The sequence below is a fragment of the Protopterus annectens genome, chromosome 9.part0 (genome assembly GCF_019279795.1).
Source record: "Protopterus annectens isolate FY-2018-M chromosome 9.part0, PAN1.0, whole genome shotgun sequence".
Lineage (NCBI taxonomy): Eukaryota > Metazoa > Chordata > Ceratodontiformes > Protopteridae > Protopterus > Protopterus annectens.
The window spans coordinates 1,301,243,805-1,301,258,121 of record NC_056743.1 but is presented as its reverse complement, the minus strand read 5'-3'; the positions used below and the strand labels follow the sequence as shown (position 1 = coordinate 1,301,258,121).

Here is a 14,317-nt window from a genome sequence, read left to right as displayed (position 1 = left end):
CCATATATATATATATATATATATATATATATATATATATATAGGGAGAGAAAGAGAGAGAGAGAGACAACTAAAATGAAGTACTTAGAGGTATGGATAAAAAATGATTCTGGAGTGGCAGCTAAGGATATGTGGGAGGCGGCTAAACAAAAGAATACAAAAACTGAGAAATTGGAAGCTCTGTTATATGGATATAGACAGATAGTAAGATTTAAGCAGTTAAAATGCTTTAGTCCCTTTAGTGTTATACACAGGTCAGGTATATTTTTTTATCAACCAAAGGAGAAGTTGTGGATAGCAATTAATAAAAAACTGAAGGATTTTATCTGGGAGGGGAAGACGGCAAGAGTCAAGTGGGATAAGATGATTCGTCCAAAAGAACAAGGCAGATATGGATTACCTGATTGGAAGGGATATTTCAGAGCTACACAGTTAAGGGTCCTATACATAGCACAAGCAGAAACTTGTAATTCAGAGTAGAAAGGGATAATGATTAAATGGGGGGGGGGGTCAAGAAACAAGGAGAGAGTGGGATTATGGCTGCAGATCTTTAAGGAGAATAACAGTAATCATACAGAATATTATATTCATAAAAATAGCAGAAAGTATTTTAAGTACTAAGCCAACACGAGAATGGAGAAAGGAGATTCTGTTCATAGGGATGACTGCAGTTAGGGATACAGACAGTAGGCAGGAGGGTGCTGGAATTTATTGGAGAAAACTGGTAAAGGAACCAAGGTATTGGGAGCAAATAATTAGAGAGGGAATGGTAATAGAATGGGAAGTCGCCAAGTATTCATTTGGACTGTAGGTTAGAGATTGTCTTCCCTATCAAGGATTGATATCAGAGTATAGGCAAACAGAAAGAAATACGGTGGGGAGCTTATGTTAGATTAGTAAATGAATGAAATAAATTGTTCATACAAATAAGCTCACATTGTTATGAAATATTATAAGTCAGGAAGAGAATACTTCAAATGAAAATATTTTATAGAATCAACTGTGTACCAGAGGCCATGCCCTGGGTCCTGTATCTTCTAAATGTTGCTGGTCAGGAATAGAGTTCTCAGAACATGGAAACATTTGCAGTGACAATGTCTAAGTATAAGTATCCCTTATTCCTCTCAGTCTTAGATTTTAAATTTAGTAGAACTTAAAAAAAAAACACGCCAGACTATTATTTTTGGCATCGATAGCTACAAGAAGAATTTTACTAACACAGTGAAACCAATCCATTCCAGATATTGCACCTTTCAGCTGGTTACATGGCAGATGTTTTGCAGTGAGGCCACATCTTTTGAAAGAGTTTCAGCATGGATTTGATTAGGCAGATGGCAGGGGAGGGGAGTTCTTCAAATGTTATTTTGAACTTGAACAATGCGTGATATTAGAACTGTATAGATAAACATAATAATAATAAGCAAACAGTTTGCAAAATAAAATGCTTCATTTAGCTTGTGTAGTTAGGGAGAAATAAAGTATAAGTTCTGACAGTTATCCCACACCCGTGTGACCTATAATCTTGATGTCTTTTATTACAGTATTCACTGCCGGTACTGAATACACCTTTCTCCCAGAAAGTTAGGAAAATTGTTGAAAAAATTCAGAATCAACGCACCAGGTTTTTGAAGGTAAGTAACTCTTCACAGATCCATACAAAAAAAGGTAGAATTGGGTTATCTGAAAGATTGTGGACTTGAATCATTAACAGAGCATATAATTTCCTAATTCCACCTTGATGGTAGACAAATATTTATACACACCTTACCTGGATTATTCAAGATACTTGATTTTCTAAACAAAGAATTTTAGTGCTTTGGTGCATGTATAGAACATAAAAAATAGTTTGCAACATCCTGGAAGAAAAATTATATGTGCTGCACCCAATGTATCAGTGCCCATTTCTGTCAGTTGTGACCTTAGTTCTGTTTTAATTATTTGAGACACACAACAGAAAACTGAAATATTAAGATCAAAAATAATCATTTATTTTATTTTCCAATAGCCAGCTAACAACAAGTTACCCATTTTCATGAATGAAACACCTTTCCAGTACTTCCTTCTTTCTTCCTCGGTTAAGTTAGGGCACTGCTAAACAGAACTTATCTTTGAAATCACACAAACCACATGTATTTTGAAGAAATCTGTGCTGAGTTTTTTTAAACTGTGCTACAAGAACAAGGGAGATAATTTACTTACTCTCATTCACTAATACTGTCTGTAGATATAGAACAGTATAGCTCTAAGTAAAACATTTTAATAGATTGAGAATCATTGAACTGTAGTTTATTTTGAAGTGTAGCTCTGAATAAAATGGCAACTTTGGTTTGATATTATGGTTTGAAGAATGAGAAAATTATGTAAAAAATGCAAAGTTTACTAATAAGAAGTCACAAAATCAGTGATATAAACCAACTAACAGTATGAATAAAAGCAATCCACACCGACCTATCAAATAAAATAAATGATATCAAAGAGCCATACAGGATAAATAAGTTGTCTGAGTACTGTTTTGTGCAGAATAGGATTGTGTGAATATTTTAGTTGAATGACATTGTCATATATAGCGGTCTGAGGTTATGAGCATTGCAGAAACTTGGAAGTAAGGAAGTTTTTCTCTTACCCCAGGAATGAGTGGTCTTGGAGGTAATATATTTAAAGATCTATGTAATGACTGTACTGGGTCAGAGGGGTGAAGCCCTGACTATGACACATATAACTCAAGTTTGAGTAGTAGCTTGGGTGCTGGAAATGCCAAGTGGGGGGAGAGTGGGTATCAGGGGCATTTATACTGGATTTCCCATCCTAGGGAGAAAACAGTGGTGGTTTCCTGGTTGGCTAGTTGCTCCTGTGAAAGCAGATGCTTGAGTGACACAAACAGTTGCACACCAGAAGGACATGGACTTGGCACTACCAAGCCAGCAATGGTAGTATTTGTTTGTTTGGGAACACATCCATATCAGAACAGGCCACAGTAGATCTTTACAGTGATGAAGGTATTTACATCAGCCACTATAGGTTGTTACTGGGAGATACCTCATCATACAAACTGCAAAAAGACAATCCTATGGGTTTATAAATGAATAGCACAAGCAAAGCACTAGGCAATGCTTTTGTGTGCTTATTTAAACTTTCTATGATTCACAGAATCAGAGCTGGCTTTAATGGTCATGAGGCCCAATTTGGACAATTTTGGTGGAGCTCCAGTCAACCACTCCAACTACCACCCCACCCAACCCCTCCCCCGTTCTGCCCTCTGGCCTCCTGGACTTAAGATCATCTCAAATTAGGTATCTAGAATGCATGCTGTTACTGTATATTAAATACAAAATAATATTCTTATATATTAATTATCTTATATGTTGTTAAAAAACAGGTTAAGACAGGAGTTGACTGACAACCTGTTCTGGCAAGTTAAGTACTCCACAGATGCCACCATCATTGGAAAGTGCTGCAGACAACACTGAGCAGACCATGTGACTCTTAAGTAAGCGCAATTAAACATGAAAGCTGATAAAATCTTCTGACTTATCACAGTTCCCAGCTGTTACCTCCATGCTGTGTGCTTGGGATGCCAGGAAGTCTGGAAAGTTGACTAACCGTGGATGGACTTGATGGTTATGTGAAGATAGGGGACCCAAACAAACATGAAAATGTTGTAAACTTAGTTATGCATACTCATATTATAGTACCGTTTTCTTCCTTCATGGTTTTTCAGCCACCCCCTGCACCTGCTCTCAACTCTTGGGATTACTTTGCTCAATTAATTCTCAAGCAGACAGTATGTTTCCACAAAATCATATAAAACTGTCAAACGTCCTCAGAATGGTCAATAATAATAATAATAATAATTATAACAGTAATCTTAGGTCTCTCCTTGGAAACAGTGATCTACATTTATAACACACAGATAACTATTTCTGAACATCAATTTTTATTTTCTTAATTATTTGACAAAACTGACAAAGTGGACTGATACAGATCACTTCCAGCCATAGCTCAGGCCACAAGGGCATGCAGAGAAACTTTATGGTAGCCACTAAGCAGCATCTTTTGGCAGGTAGGAAGAAATGAAGATTGTCTTAAGGAAACCTACATGGATGTGTAGGGAGAGTATGCAAAACTCAACATAATTTGCTACGCTTTCTGCAACACACTTCCACCTAAAACTCATCCTAAATCCAGCCCAACCACTTTCTGTGTTTATCTTTTTGTCTGCATCGCTGAAACTGTCAAAATGTTCTGTAACTGTGTTCATGGTTTAGACAAATACAATTATTTTTTTCTATCCATCCTTGCCTTCCTCCACCTTGTGTTTTACTTCCCTTTGATTATTTTGCTCTTATCTACAGTAAGTGTTTCTCTGCCATACTATTACATGTATACATAAATACATACAAATATGTCAAGCACAGGCATTAATGCCCTTCTAGCCTACCAATATACTAAAACACTTATTCCCATAAAAAGTGTCTGGGCTGTTCTTAAAAATATCTAAGCTAGTACTTGCTTTAATGTAATTTGGTAGTCTGTCCCATGCATCAGCTGCTCTCTCAGAGAACCAATTTGTACACTTCTCATTCCTGTAGAATCTTCTTTATAGGTTGTCTCATGATTGTCTATTACTTTTTGATAATCCCAAACATTCCCAGAGGTAGTTGTCTCTAAATGCCCTGTGTAGCTGAATTAGATCTTCACTTAGATATCTGTAAGAGACACTGTACAAGTTCAGATATTTTAGTCTTTCATAATAACTTAAATTTTCACATCCATGGATGCCATTTGTATATATCCACTGCACTCTTTCCATTTTATTCATGGTTGTTTTCTTGTAAGGTTTCAATATTGTTATTCCATACTCAGGTTTGGTCTAATGTAACTGACAAACAATGACTTCATCATTTCTGATTTCCTAGACTTTATAAATCTTTTTATACAACCTATAGTTCTTTAACTATCATTAACCAACTGGTTGATATGATCAGAAAAACTCAAAGCTGGATCTACCCATATACCCAGATCTCTAAATTAATCTGTAGTCCCAGTCTCATATGCTTATTTTTTTATGTTTTTTTCAGCATATTATTCTCCTGTGCCCAAATGGTCAGTTTAGTCAAGTTCTTTTGCAGACATGCCTTATCTGCAACACATGTAATCAGTTTACCCAATTTCAGGTCATCTGCATATAGACTGTAGAACACGTCAGATGGAAATGTTAGGTCTGAAAGATACAATCTCAGTAAGTAAGGGCCAAGGACAGAGCCCTGTGGCACACCCTGACTGTAACCAAGAATTTCACCTGTCCAATTGCTGTATGATACTTGCCATGTCCTATTTGTAAGCCATGCAGCTATCCATCTTTTTAAGAGTACAGTGATACTTAGTTGTTCTTATTTCTTGATCAGTGTTATATGTATGACCCTGTCAAATGCTGAAGTTAAATCTATATAAATTACATCACAGCACAATTTTTCATTCATAGCTGTTATTATATTGTTATAGAACATCATGTTACAGGTGGTAATAAATCTATTTTCAACATATGCATGTTGATATATGGTTTCAAGTCCCAACCTATCCACTTCTGACAATAACTTATCCAATATTACCTTCTCCATTATTTTTCCACAACATGAAAGTAGTCTTAAGGGTCTATATAACTCTGGGTTTGTCCTTCTCCCCTTTCCCTTAAAGACAGGTGCAATAAGTGCATGTCTCCAATGTTGTGGAATCTTCCCATATTTATATGACCTAGCAAATAGTAGATATAATTATACTATAAGTTCTTGCTGAAGTATTCTCAGTTCATTATTACTAATTCCGTCTCATTCCTGTGCTTTGTTTGGATCCAGTTTTTGCAGTTCTTTTTCAATATAATCTGACTTGATTTTTAGTATCTTAAGTTACCTGGATGTCACTAAGGTGACTTGACACCCCCTTTGTAGAGCCAAACTGTTTTATATAAGATTTTGTAAATATATCTATAATCTGTATATACAGTTTATCAATTTGTAAGTTTTTACTCCTTCCACATCTTATGTATCTTATAAAAAGCTTTCTTATTATGCTCAATATCTTTATATAAATTTTCTTAAATTTTTTCTTGATCTTGTCTCACACTATGCTTAATTTGTTTGTACAGATTATTTCAGTTTTCTAAGTTGTAGTTTGGCCTGTCTTCCCCTGCTTATATTTTTTGTCTTTCACCTTAACCAGGTATCTTGTACTTATGGAAATATATCCCTCTAACATTGTATGCCTAGATCCTGATGTTAAACATTTTTTGATTTTTTGCACTGAATTTCTCTTTTAAAACGTTTCACATTCCATCTACAGTTTTTCCACTGAACACATCACTTCAGTTAGTTTTACATAGTGACTGTTTTGCTTCCATGTAATCTGTAACTAATCTTCTGTGCACTGGTTTAGATTTCAGTTTGTAAGAATTATCTAGCAACAAATTAACCTTTGTAACCTCATGATCACTGCAAATCTACTGTGGTAAAAATTGACTTAAAGTAACAGTAATATTTTTTAGGAACAGAAACAATGCCTAGTATGCTCTGTTCCCTGGTAGCTTTTTTACAATCTGAAATAATTGTTGTTCCTGAATATATGTTGTGGATAATTTCCATGCTAATGTTGTTGAATCAATATTATTCCAGTCTGTTTCTAGCAAATTGAAGTCCCCAGCTAATATTATTCTTCCCACCTGTGTTTCGTGGAAGAAATGTGTGAATTCCTCTAGGACATCAGCACTTGACTTTGGTGGTCTATACATTCCAACAATTGTTATATGCTCCAGGGTTGTCTTTACTGTCACAATTACACAGTCTATAGTATTGGTGTTATCAATGAACATGTAATAATCACAGGTTTCATAACTATCTTTAATCCCTATCATAACACCTTCACCTAATTTTTTGATAGAATGTATGTTACAGTAAAATCATTTATACCCTGACAGAACTGGTTTCCAGTTATTGTTCTTTAACCATGTTTCACAAACAATAACAATATCAATCTTGTGGAAACATAGCAAATTTTCTAGTAAAAACATTTTACGCTAGCATTAACAACCATCAGGGGTGCATCAAATGTTGCTGTCTGTGAACTGTTAAATTTTCAACCTGGCAAAAATCCTGCCTAGTGTTTGTCAAATATTGCAGAATATCTGCTGCAAAAATTCTCTTCCCTGATCTTGACAAATGCATTGCCATCCTGTCTGAACACGTGTGCCCAAAACTAGGCTTAGATGCTCTACAAATTTCCATTTTTTTTAAACTTGACATTTTTTCCATGTAGGTAGTTACCCAAAAAAATCTTTCCATTCACAGTGACATGACTATCTTTTGTAGTATATGTGATTTGCGAAAAATAAGTCCTAACACCAGTACAAGCTATACTATCTAAGGGAGGCTGTAGGTTCCCTACTAACAGTCAGAGAGTCCTTACTGATGAAATAATTTGTACTGACATGAATAAAAACAGATTTGTACTTCCTTACATTAAGGCGTTCCAAGACTTGTCTCACATCTTCTATTTTTGCTCCTGTTAAGCATAACACAATTAGATGTGCATCATCTTCTCTGCAGATGTAAGTATCAGTTCTAATAATTGTATCTCCAATTACAAGAATATATTTTCTGACCAGATCTGAAGAATCTTCATCTTCTAATACAGTAATATCTGCTCTTTTAATCGTTACAAAGGAATGATCTTCAAAATTTGCAAGCATACAATTCTCATCCAGCTGGTATTGTAAATCCACATCTTGAGCCATGTAGTCAACATCTGTTTTTTTCTCTTCTTTTTTCTTACAGTAATGTTCTTCAATCCTTCCACATTCAATTTTGATTTCTTCCTTTTCACCTGCCCCTTACCCCTTTTTTCCTACCTTCTCTTTTGGAAAAGGTATGCCTTTATACAGACTGAAGGTTTTCTGATAGAAAAAAATATTATTCACTGTAAATCTGTCTGTTAGATTAACAAATCAGTGTCCTTTTAGTAAGTATGTTCTTTACTTTATAGACTTCAGTTTCTTTTTCTTCCTTGTTATTTGTTGTGAACTTCTTCCTTTATTTATTTATTTATTTTTGTTTGTTTGTTTCCTTTCAAACACTCAGAATCCTCAGATTGCTGAATACTTGCATCCAGAATTCCGAAGTTGTCAGGGGCATCATCTTGTTTCATAGGAGTTGAATGATCTTTACAGGCAATAGACATATCATTTCCTAAATGTGTTCTATTTGCTCTTTGCCTAACATTATTTATCTCACAGTCCAGTCATTAATACAGTAACAACAGTTCTGCAAGCCATGCCAATTACACAAGTGCAGTCGTCATCACTAAGTCTAGATTTACTTCTAATAATGATAATTAAATCATCCAACTTTTGATATGAGGAACAAAGATCACCAGTGTTATCAGGTGTGTTACCTTTAAATATGTGTAGCATTTATTACACTGTACATTATATTTGTGCTTTAGCAAATCATTAATGGCATACTCATTTAAGGAACCTATATTCAGCTTCAGTCGAATAAACAATTATAAAAGAAAAGAATAATCAAAATCAGTAACCACAGAATTCAAAAAGAACTTACATCATCTTCTGTGAGAAAAATCACACAAGCAATATACAACTAAATACTAAAGTAAGTACAGTAAATTTGTTCTGACCACACAAGTTCTGAAAGTCAGGCAAAAGCTGTAATTCCTTTATGTTGCGTGCAAATGCAAACAGTAGCTTCTGCTTACTATTGCTCGCAGTCATACGTCTTTTTAACAGTAAAGATCAATAAATCACAAACCACGGTAGGATTGTTTAGATAACCTCTGTATTGTCCTCACTGCAGTGTATGTGACTTTATAGCTGACTAAGCCCCTTGGGATGACTAGAGCTTGCCTGTCTAAAAACTATCCCTTTATAACAACCAACAGTGAAAATTAAAGATAAAGAAACTAAATATAAATCAAAGTTAATCTTCTTGTCTACAAGTTATCCCTTCCTTCCTACAAGCAGTGAAAAATAGTGGTAAAAATAAAATATAAATTCAAATAAAACTTCTCTTACCAGTCAACTACACAGTAAATCACAAACCAAGATAGGATTGTTTAGATAAGCTCTGGTAGCATTCTGTCATAACTACTGGTGATCAGAAATTACCTCACATCACAGTATCTGTTCATTTTTTGTTTGTGACTAGTGTTTGTTTCCATACTGTCTGAGGCTGGGTATTCCAGAGTTACTTTTATATTTCTTACTTTTATTATATTATTGAAGGACTAATCATATACTCCACACTAGCAAGAGAAGCAAAAGAAAACAGAAAAATACTCTCAACGTTCATATTAAACACAGTCTTTCCATCTTCTGCCAACAGTAACTGAAGTGATACAAAAAAACAGCTGGTTAATCCAAACTCAGTTCTGGGTTGAAAACCCTGTTGAGCAGTCAGTGATAGCAACTGACTGCTATGAGAAAAGAGCAACTAACACTGTGAATCATAAAAGTGTTATGAATTTGGAGTGTTAACAAAACTATACTAGTCACTAGTGGAGCAAATGACAGGAAATATAGTCCACTCTACTTCTGAGATCTGCAGAAGCAAAATCACAGATAGGAATTGTCTTCCACTTTGCTGTAATATCTCTGAAACGGGTATTGTGGACCACATAAGACATAATGACCCTGCCACAGGCCAGTGTGGGGCCCTCTGTGGGAGCGGGGCCCTATTTGGTCAAACTGATCCAGTTGGACTAAGGCTGGCCCTGAACAGAATGAGGTAATTGAGACAAGGTATTCATTAAAATTAAATGCTGATACATTAAAGGTGCAATAACATTTTTATGTGCATATCTAGCCTAGTAATGTTTAACATGAAAAGTTAAAAAAAATTCAGTCACATTCTGTAGTGTTTCACCAGCACTGTTCATTTATGAGTCCCAGAGAATCCTATGTAACAAAAAAGGGGTTGCTTTTTTGATGAATTTTGATTCATGATTGCATAACCAAAATGTGTCATGTAAGAAACACCATTTCCGGACTGGTGAGTGCATTTTTTTCACTAAACATTCTAACTTCAGTTTTATATTTTCTGTTCCTGCTTTTTGTTCGTTTAAAAATATGTCTTTTATGAACTATTGAGACATCTGCTAACTACATACTAATCTGTTCTACTGATGCACCAAGCACAAACAACTCACATCCGTGTACTTTGTTGAGGGATTTGACATGTTATCTAGATGCTGTGATGATACTAAACAGGCATCACTTTACCTGGTAAGTGAATTTTTTTGTACTGACTACTGGGGTGCAGATGTCTATGCAACATGTATGCTTGTTTAACTGACAGAACATAGAGTAATACCCACCAGCCTCTCTTGATTGGTGGTATTCCTGTATGACTGACAAGAAAGAACAGGGCAGGTACATAATCCTTTTCTGCTGCACAGACCCAAATGTAGGATTTTTTTAAAGCCTATTTCAAATATGAGTGAGGCACAGGTGTAACTCAGTGGCACGTTGATATCCTTTGTTGTCTTTCTACATTTCTAATTCAGCTAATCTGCACTCATTGCTCACAAGCATGCAGTTTTAATATGATATACCTAAACTGTTTTCATACTATACCGCAATTTCTGATTTGTTCTTAATAATGTATAAGCTGTCTTTCCTTCATTATTTCATTATCTGGAATCAAGTATTTGGCAAGTCATTCCCTTTTTCCCTGTGAATCCCTGAACCTACAATTTATTTTTGCATCATTATTAGTGTTTTACATGTAGCTGGTGTATTCCAGATTTCTGTATGTGTAGTGTTATTGTTATTATTACTATTATTATGATTACTTTTATAATTCATTTAATAAATGCAATAACTGAAAATAAAATACTAGGTTTTCTGCCTGAATTATCATGTAGTCTCTCACTAATAATGTTCATCTTATTTTCAGCTATTTGTGGTTAAGCAAGGTGACACAAAGGAGAAGCTATTCCAGTCACTACTAGTAGAAGATAAGACCCCAAATGGGGGAGCCTCGTATCTGGATTTTCTGTACCATGTTCACATCTCTGTGCTACGTCTGCAAAAATGAAGAATTTGAACTAGACACTGCTTACAAACTCTGACTTTTACATTGCTGTACTCAGAAGTTTGAATGCAATTTGACTGGCCCAGGGCAAAACTAGTACAACACAGATATCTCTTTGCCTTATGCAAAAGACAAGAGAAAACTGTTTAATATGTATGATACTGCTTGTTTTGATTACTAGCCACGATGGGAAATTCAGCTTATGCAGATATATATATACACAAACACACACACAAACACACATGCATGCATGCAGACACACACACACACACACACACACACACACACACACACACACACAGAACACGTGTCTGGGACTAGTGCACTGAATGTGGAAGGACAGGTACTAGGTAGTAGGGTACAAAAGGTATTTTTATTACCTCTCCAAATCTGTTGCTTGATCAGTGAGCAAAGTTGCTGGGAAGAGAGGAACTCACATGTTGATTCTGGCACATAATTTTATTCTAGGGCAATCAGTAAAGGCCTTCAACCACCTTCTTATGGGCCATTTAAGGTTTTCAGTTTAATAAAAAGGAGTTGTATATTAGCCACTTTATATTAAAATTATTTTTTCTCAGTAGTGCATTACTGTAATTAAATGTTTACATCACAATTCCATGGTTTTTAACAGTAACCTAATGGTGCTGGCCAAATAGAGAAGAGGAAGCTATTAGTTCTGTGATATTAGTAATATGAACTATGTTAGCAAGCTTAGAGTCATGGGGCCAGCCAAAGGAGGGAGGATTAAGTAACATTGTGTGTGGCTCCCTCCCCTAGGGGTGTTGCAAAAGGGAGGGATGCTGACACAAAAGACCCTGGGGGAACACACATACACACACAGATATCAAAGTAGGTGGGGTGCAAGAGGGGAAGGTGAAAATCAGCAGGTCACTAAAAATTTTTTTTTTACCCACTATGTCTCTGAAACTGAAAGTTCCACTTTGTCTCACAAAGGAGGATAGTGGCCAGATGTATAGGAGATTGTATGGTGTCCTAAAAATAAAACTAATTGATATCACCGTGGACATAAGTTTTTGCATTTATTTGGGGATTGGGCAAAGATTTTTATTAGTCCTTCATTTTTACTTACCTTTACTTTGCGGCTCATAGAAAAATCACAAAAACTGATTTACTTCAGTATATTTTTTATATTCTTTTTCAGATTATGTATTGTTATTGTGCCTAATCCTGCAGAAATTGTACCAGAATATACTACCCACATTACAGATACTAAGCAGATTAGGGGTTATGGTAGTAATTCATACAGACCCTAAACACTGCAGTTCATTTCCATTTATGATGGTTGGCCAGTTAATAGTTTACAAGTTGTGTTACTTAACTAATGTCTACAGAGATCAACAATTCCAGATTCACAAATCAAATTAGTAGAGCCATAACAGCATAGAAGATGAAATATTGGTAATTCTTTGGTCAAATAAATTAGTTTATGTGGTGCTTCTGTTGCAATAAATATATCTGCTTAAAGTGATGTCAGAAGGCCTCTAGTAAATGTTTTTATTTTTTGAAATAGCTCACTCAGGTTTATCTGAAGCACTAGGGTGGACATCAGCCAAATCTATGGCATGCCTGAAACACCGTTTCATACTTTGAAGCTGTTTAGCTCACATTACGTTTTACTACGAGTACATCTTTAAAAGTATTTTTTTTTTTTGCTGTAATTTAGAATGATAATGCAAATGAAGCACCATTACTACGTACTGGCTGTCTAAACTACATTAACAAACATTTCTGGTGTAATGTATTAGCCTTATCACCTTGGAGGTATTGAACTATTCTGTCAGCTCCATAACAGACTAACTGTGGTCAAACGCATTAAATAGATGTGTCAGAACATAATGTTACTGGATAATTTTAAGAAATATACCAGTACACATACTGTAAGGGACTTTCTTGTGCAAATTTACAAAACTATTTGTGGTTTCATTCAGCCGTGGTAGAAGAGATGAGCTGTTTAAAACTACAAATACATAAAGTAAACAACAAAGTGACTTAGCTAGTTAGAAAACATGTATTTATTAAAATAACTAATGCAGAAGTGAAAGCTTGTATATGTTCCATACACTTAATTTTTTAAAAATTTTTATTTTATTTTGAATTTGTTTACTGAGTTAGTGCAGTAATCCATCTGAACCAGGAGTTCCATTTCAAGAAATATTTGTACGAACCATTTTAATTGTTTACAAAAAAGTATGATCAGTTTGCAAGTATTTAGGTTTTCCATGTAAAAGAAACACTTGGCTTCGTGTGAAAAGACAAGGTTAATATATGCACAGTTAATATATTATTAAAAACAAAGATCATTTTACCAATACGTTTAAATAAAAATATATGGGTTATGTAGAGGGAAAATAGCTATAGGAAGAAATGAGATAAAATGTAGAGGACAGCAAAGGTTAAGGGGAATTTGAAGTGATTAATGCAGATGGATATTTTAAATATAGGTGTAAAGACAACAATACTGTCAGGCAGGTAGACTGCAGCATATGAAGTAGTGAACACTAACATTTTACTCTTTCAGAATAAAATTTGCAATCAAAAGCCATTGGAGGGGAGGGATCTGCATTTGCATCTTTTTAAATAGAAAGGTACCTTTTGAGAAAGGAACATTAATCCACTTTTAGGAGCTTTTATATAAAGCAGAGATCCTGGAAGTAGGTCATCTCTTTATTTAACTATTAGTCAGCCTTTGACAATATGAAGCAGTGATGTTCTAGATGTGGTCAAAGAATAGTGAATCGATGGACACTAGATGAATAGATTTGTAAGAAATTAAGATTTTTAGAATCCAAGGCAGTAATAGGAAGTCCGTGCTCAAGCAGGAGCTAAGCATTTTGATAGAACCAAATTGTGTCCTCACATTTCAAACAAATGTCCATATCTGTGGAACCATAGTGGATACTAAAGAAGTACAAATGGTGAAGCACAAACTACTTTTATAGTGGCAGTATTCTTTAGGTTCTAGGTCTTACTGGATTTTATAAATCTCAGTAAATATAGTAACTATTAAGTTTGTAATGTTTTATAAACAGCTTACAACATCTTAGCAACCGCTCAAGTTACACACACGTACTCAGCATGATTTTATTCATCCAGCTAAGAGCTTACATACAAGGTTTAGCAGTTCTGTGTGTGCTACTTGGTTGTTGAGACATTTAGAAAAACGTGATATTTGTGACCATATAAATAAATATTATATGAGC

At 35.0% G+C, this 14,317-nt stretch overlaps 1 protein-coding gene across 1 annotated transcript in view; it reads left to right on the top strand.

Annotated features, from left to right (window-relative positions):
- Positions 1-12,585, top strand: part of LOC122812025 (protein transport protein Sec24C-like) — a 784,735-nt gene extending 772,150 nt beyond the window's left edge. The window contains exons 20-21 of the mRNA XM_044084258.1: positions 1,542-1,631; positions 10,959-12,585. Coding sequence (XP_043940193.1) covers positions 1,542-1,631; positions 10,959-11,099 — 231 coding nt within the window. The 3' untranslated portion in view covers positions 11,100-12,585. The remainder of the gene's footprint in view (positions 1-1,541; positions 1,632-10,958) is intronic.
- The last annotated feature ends 1,732 nt before the right edge of the window (positions 12,586-14,317 follow it).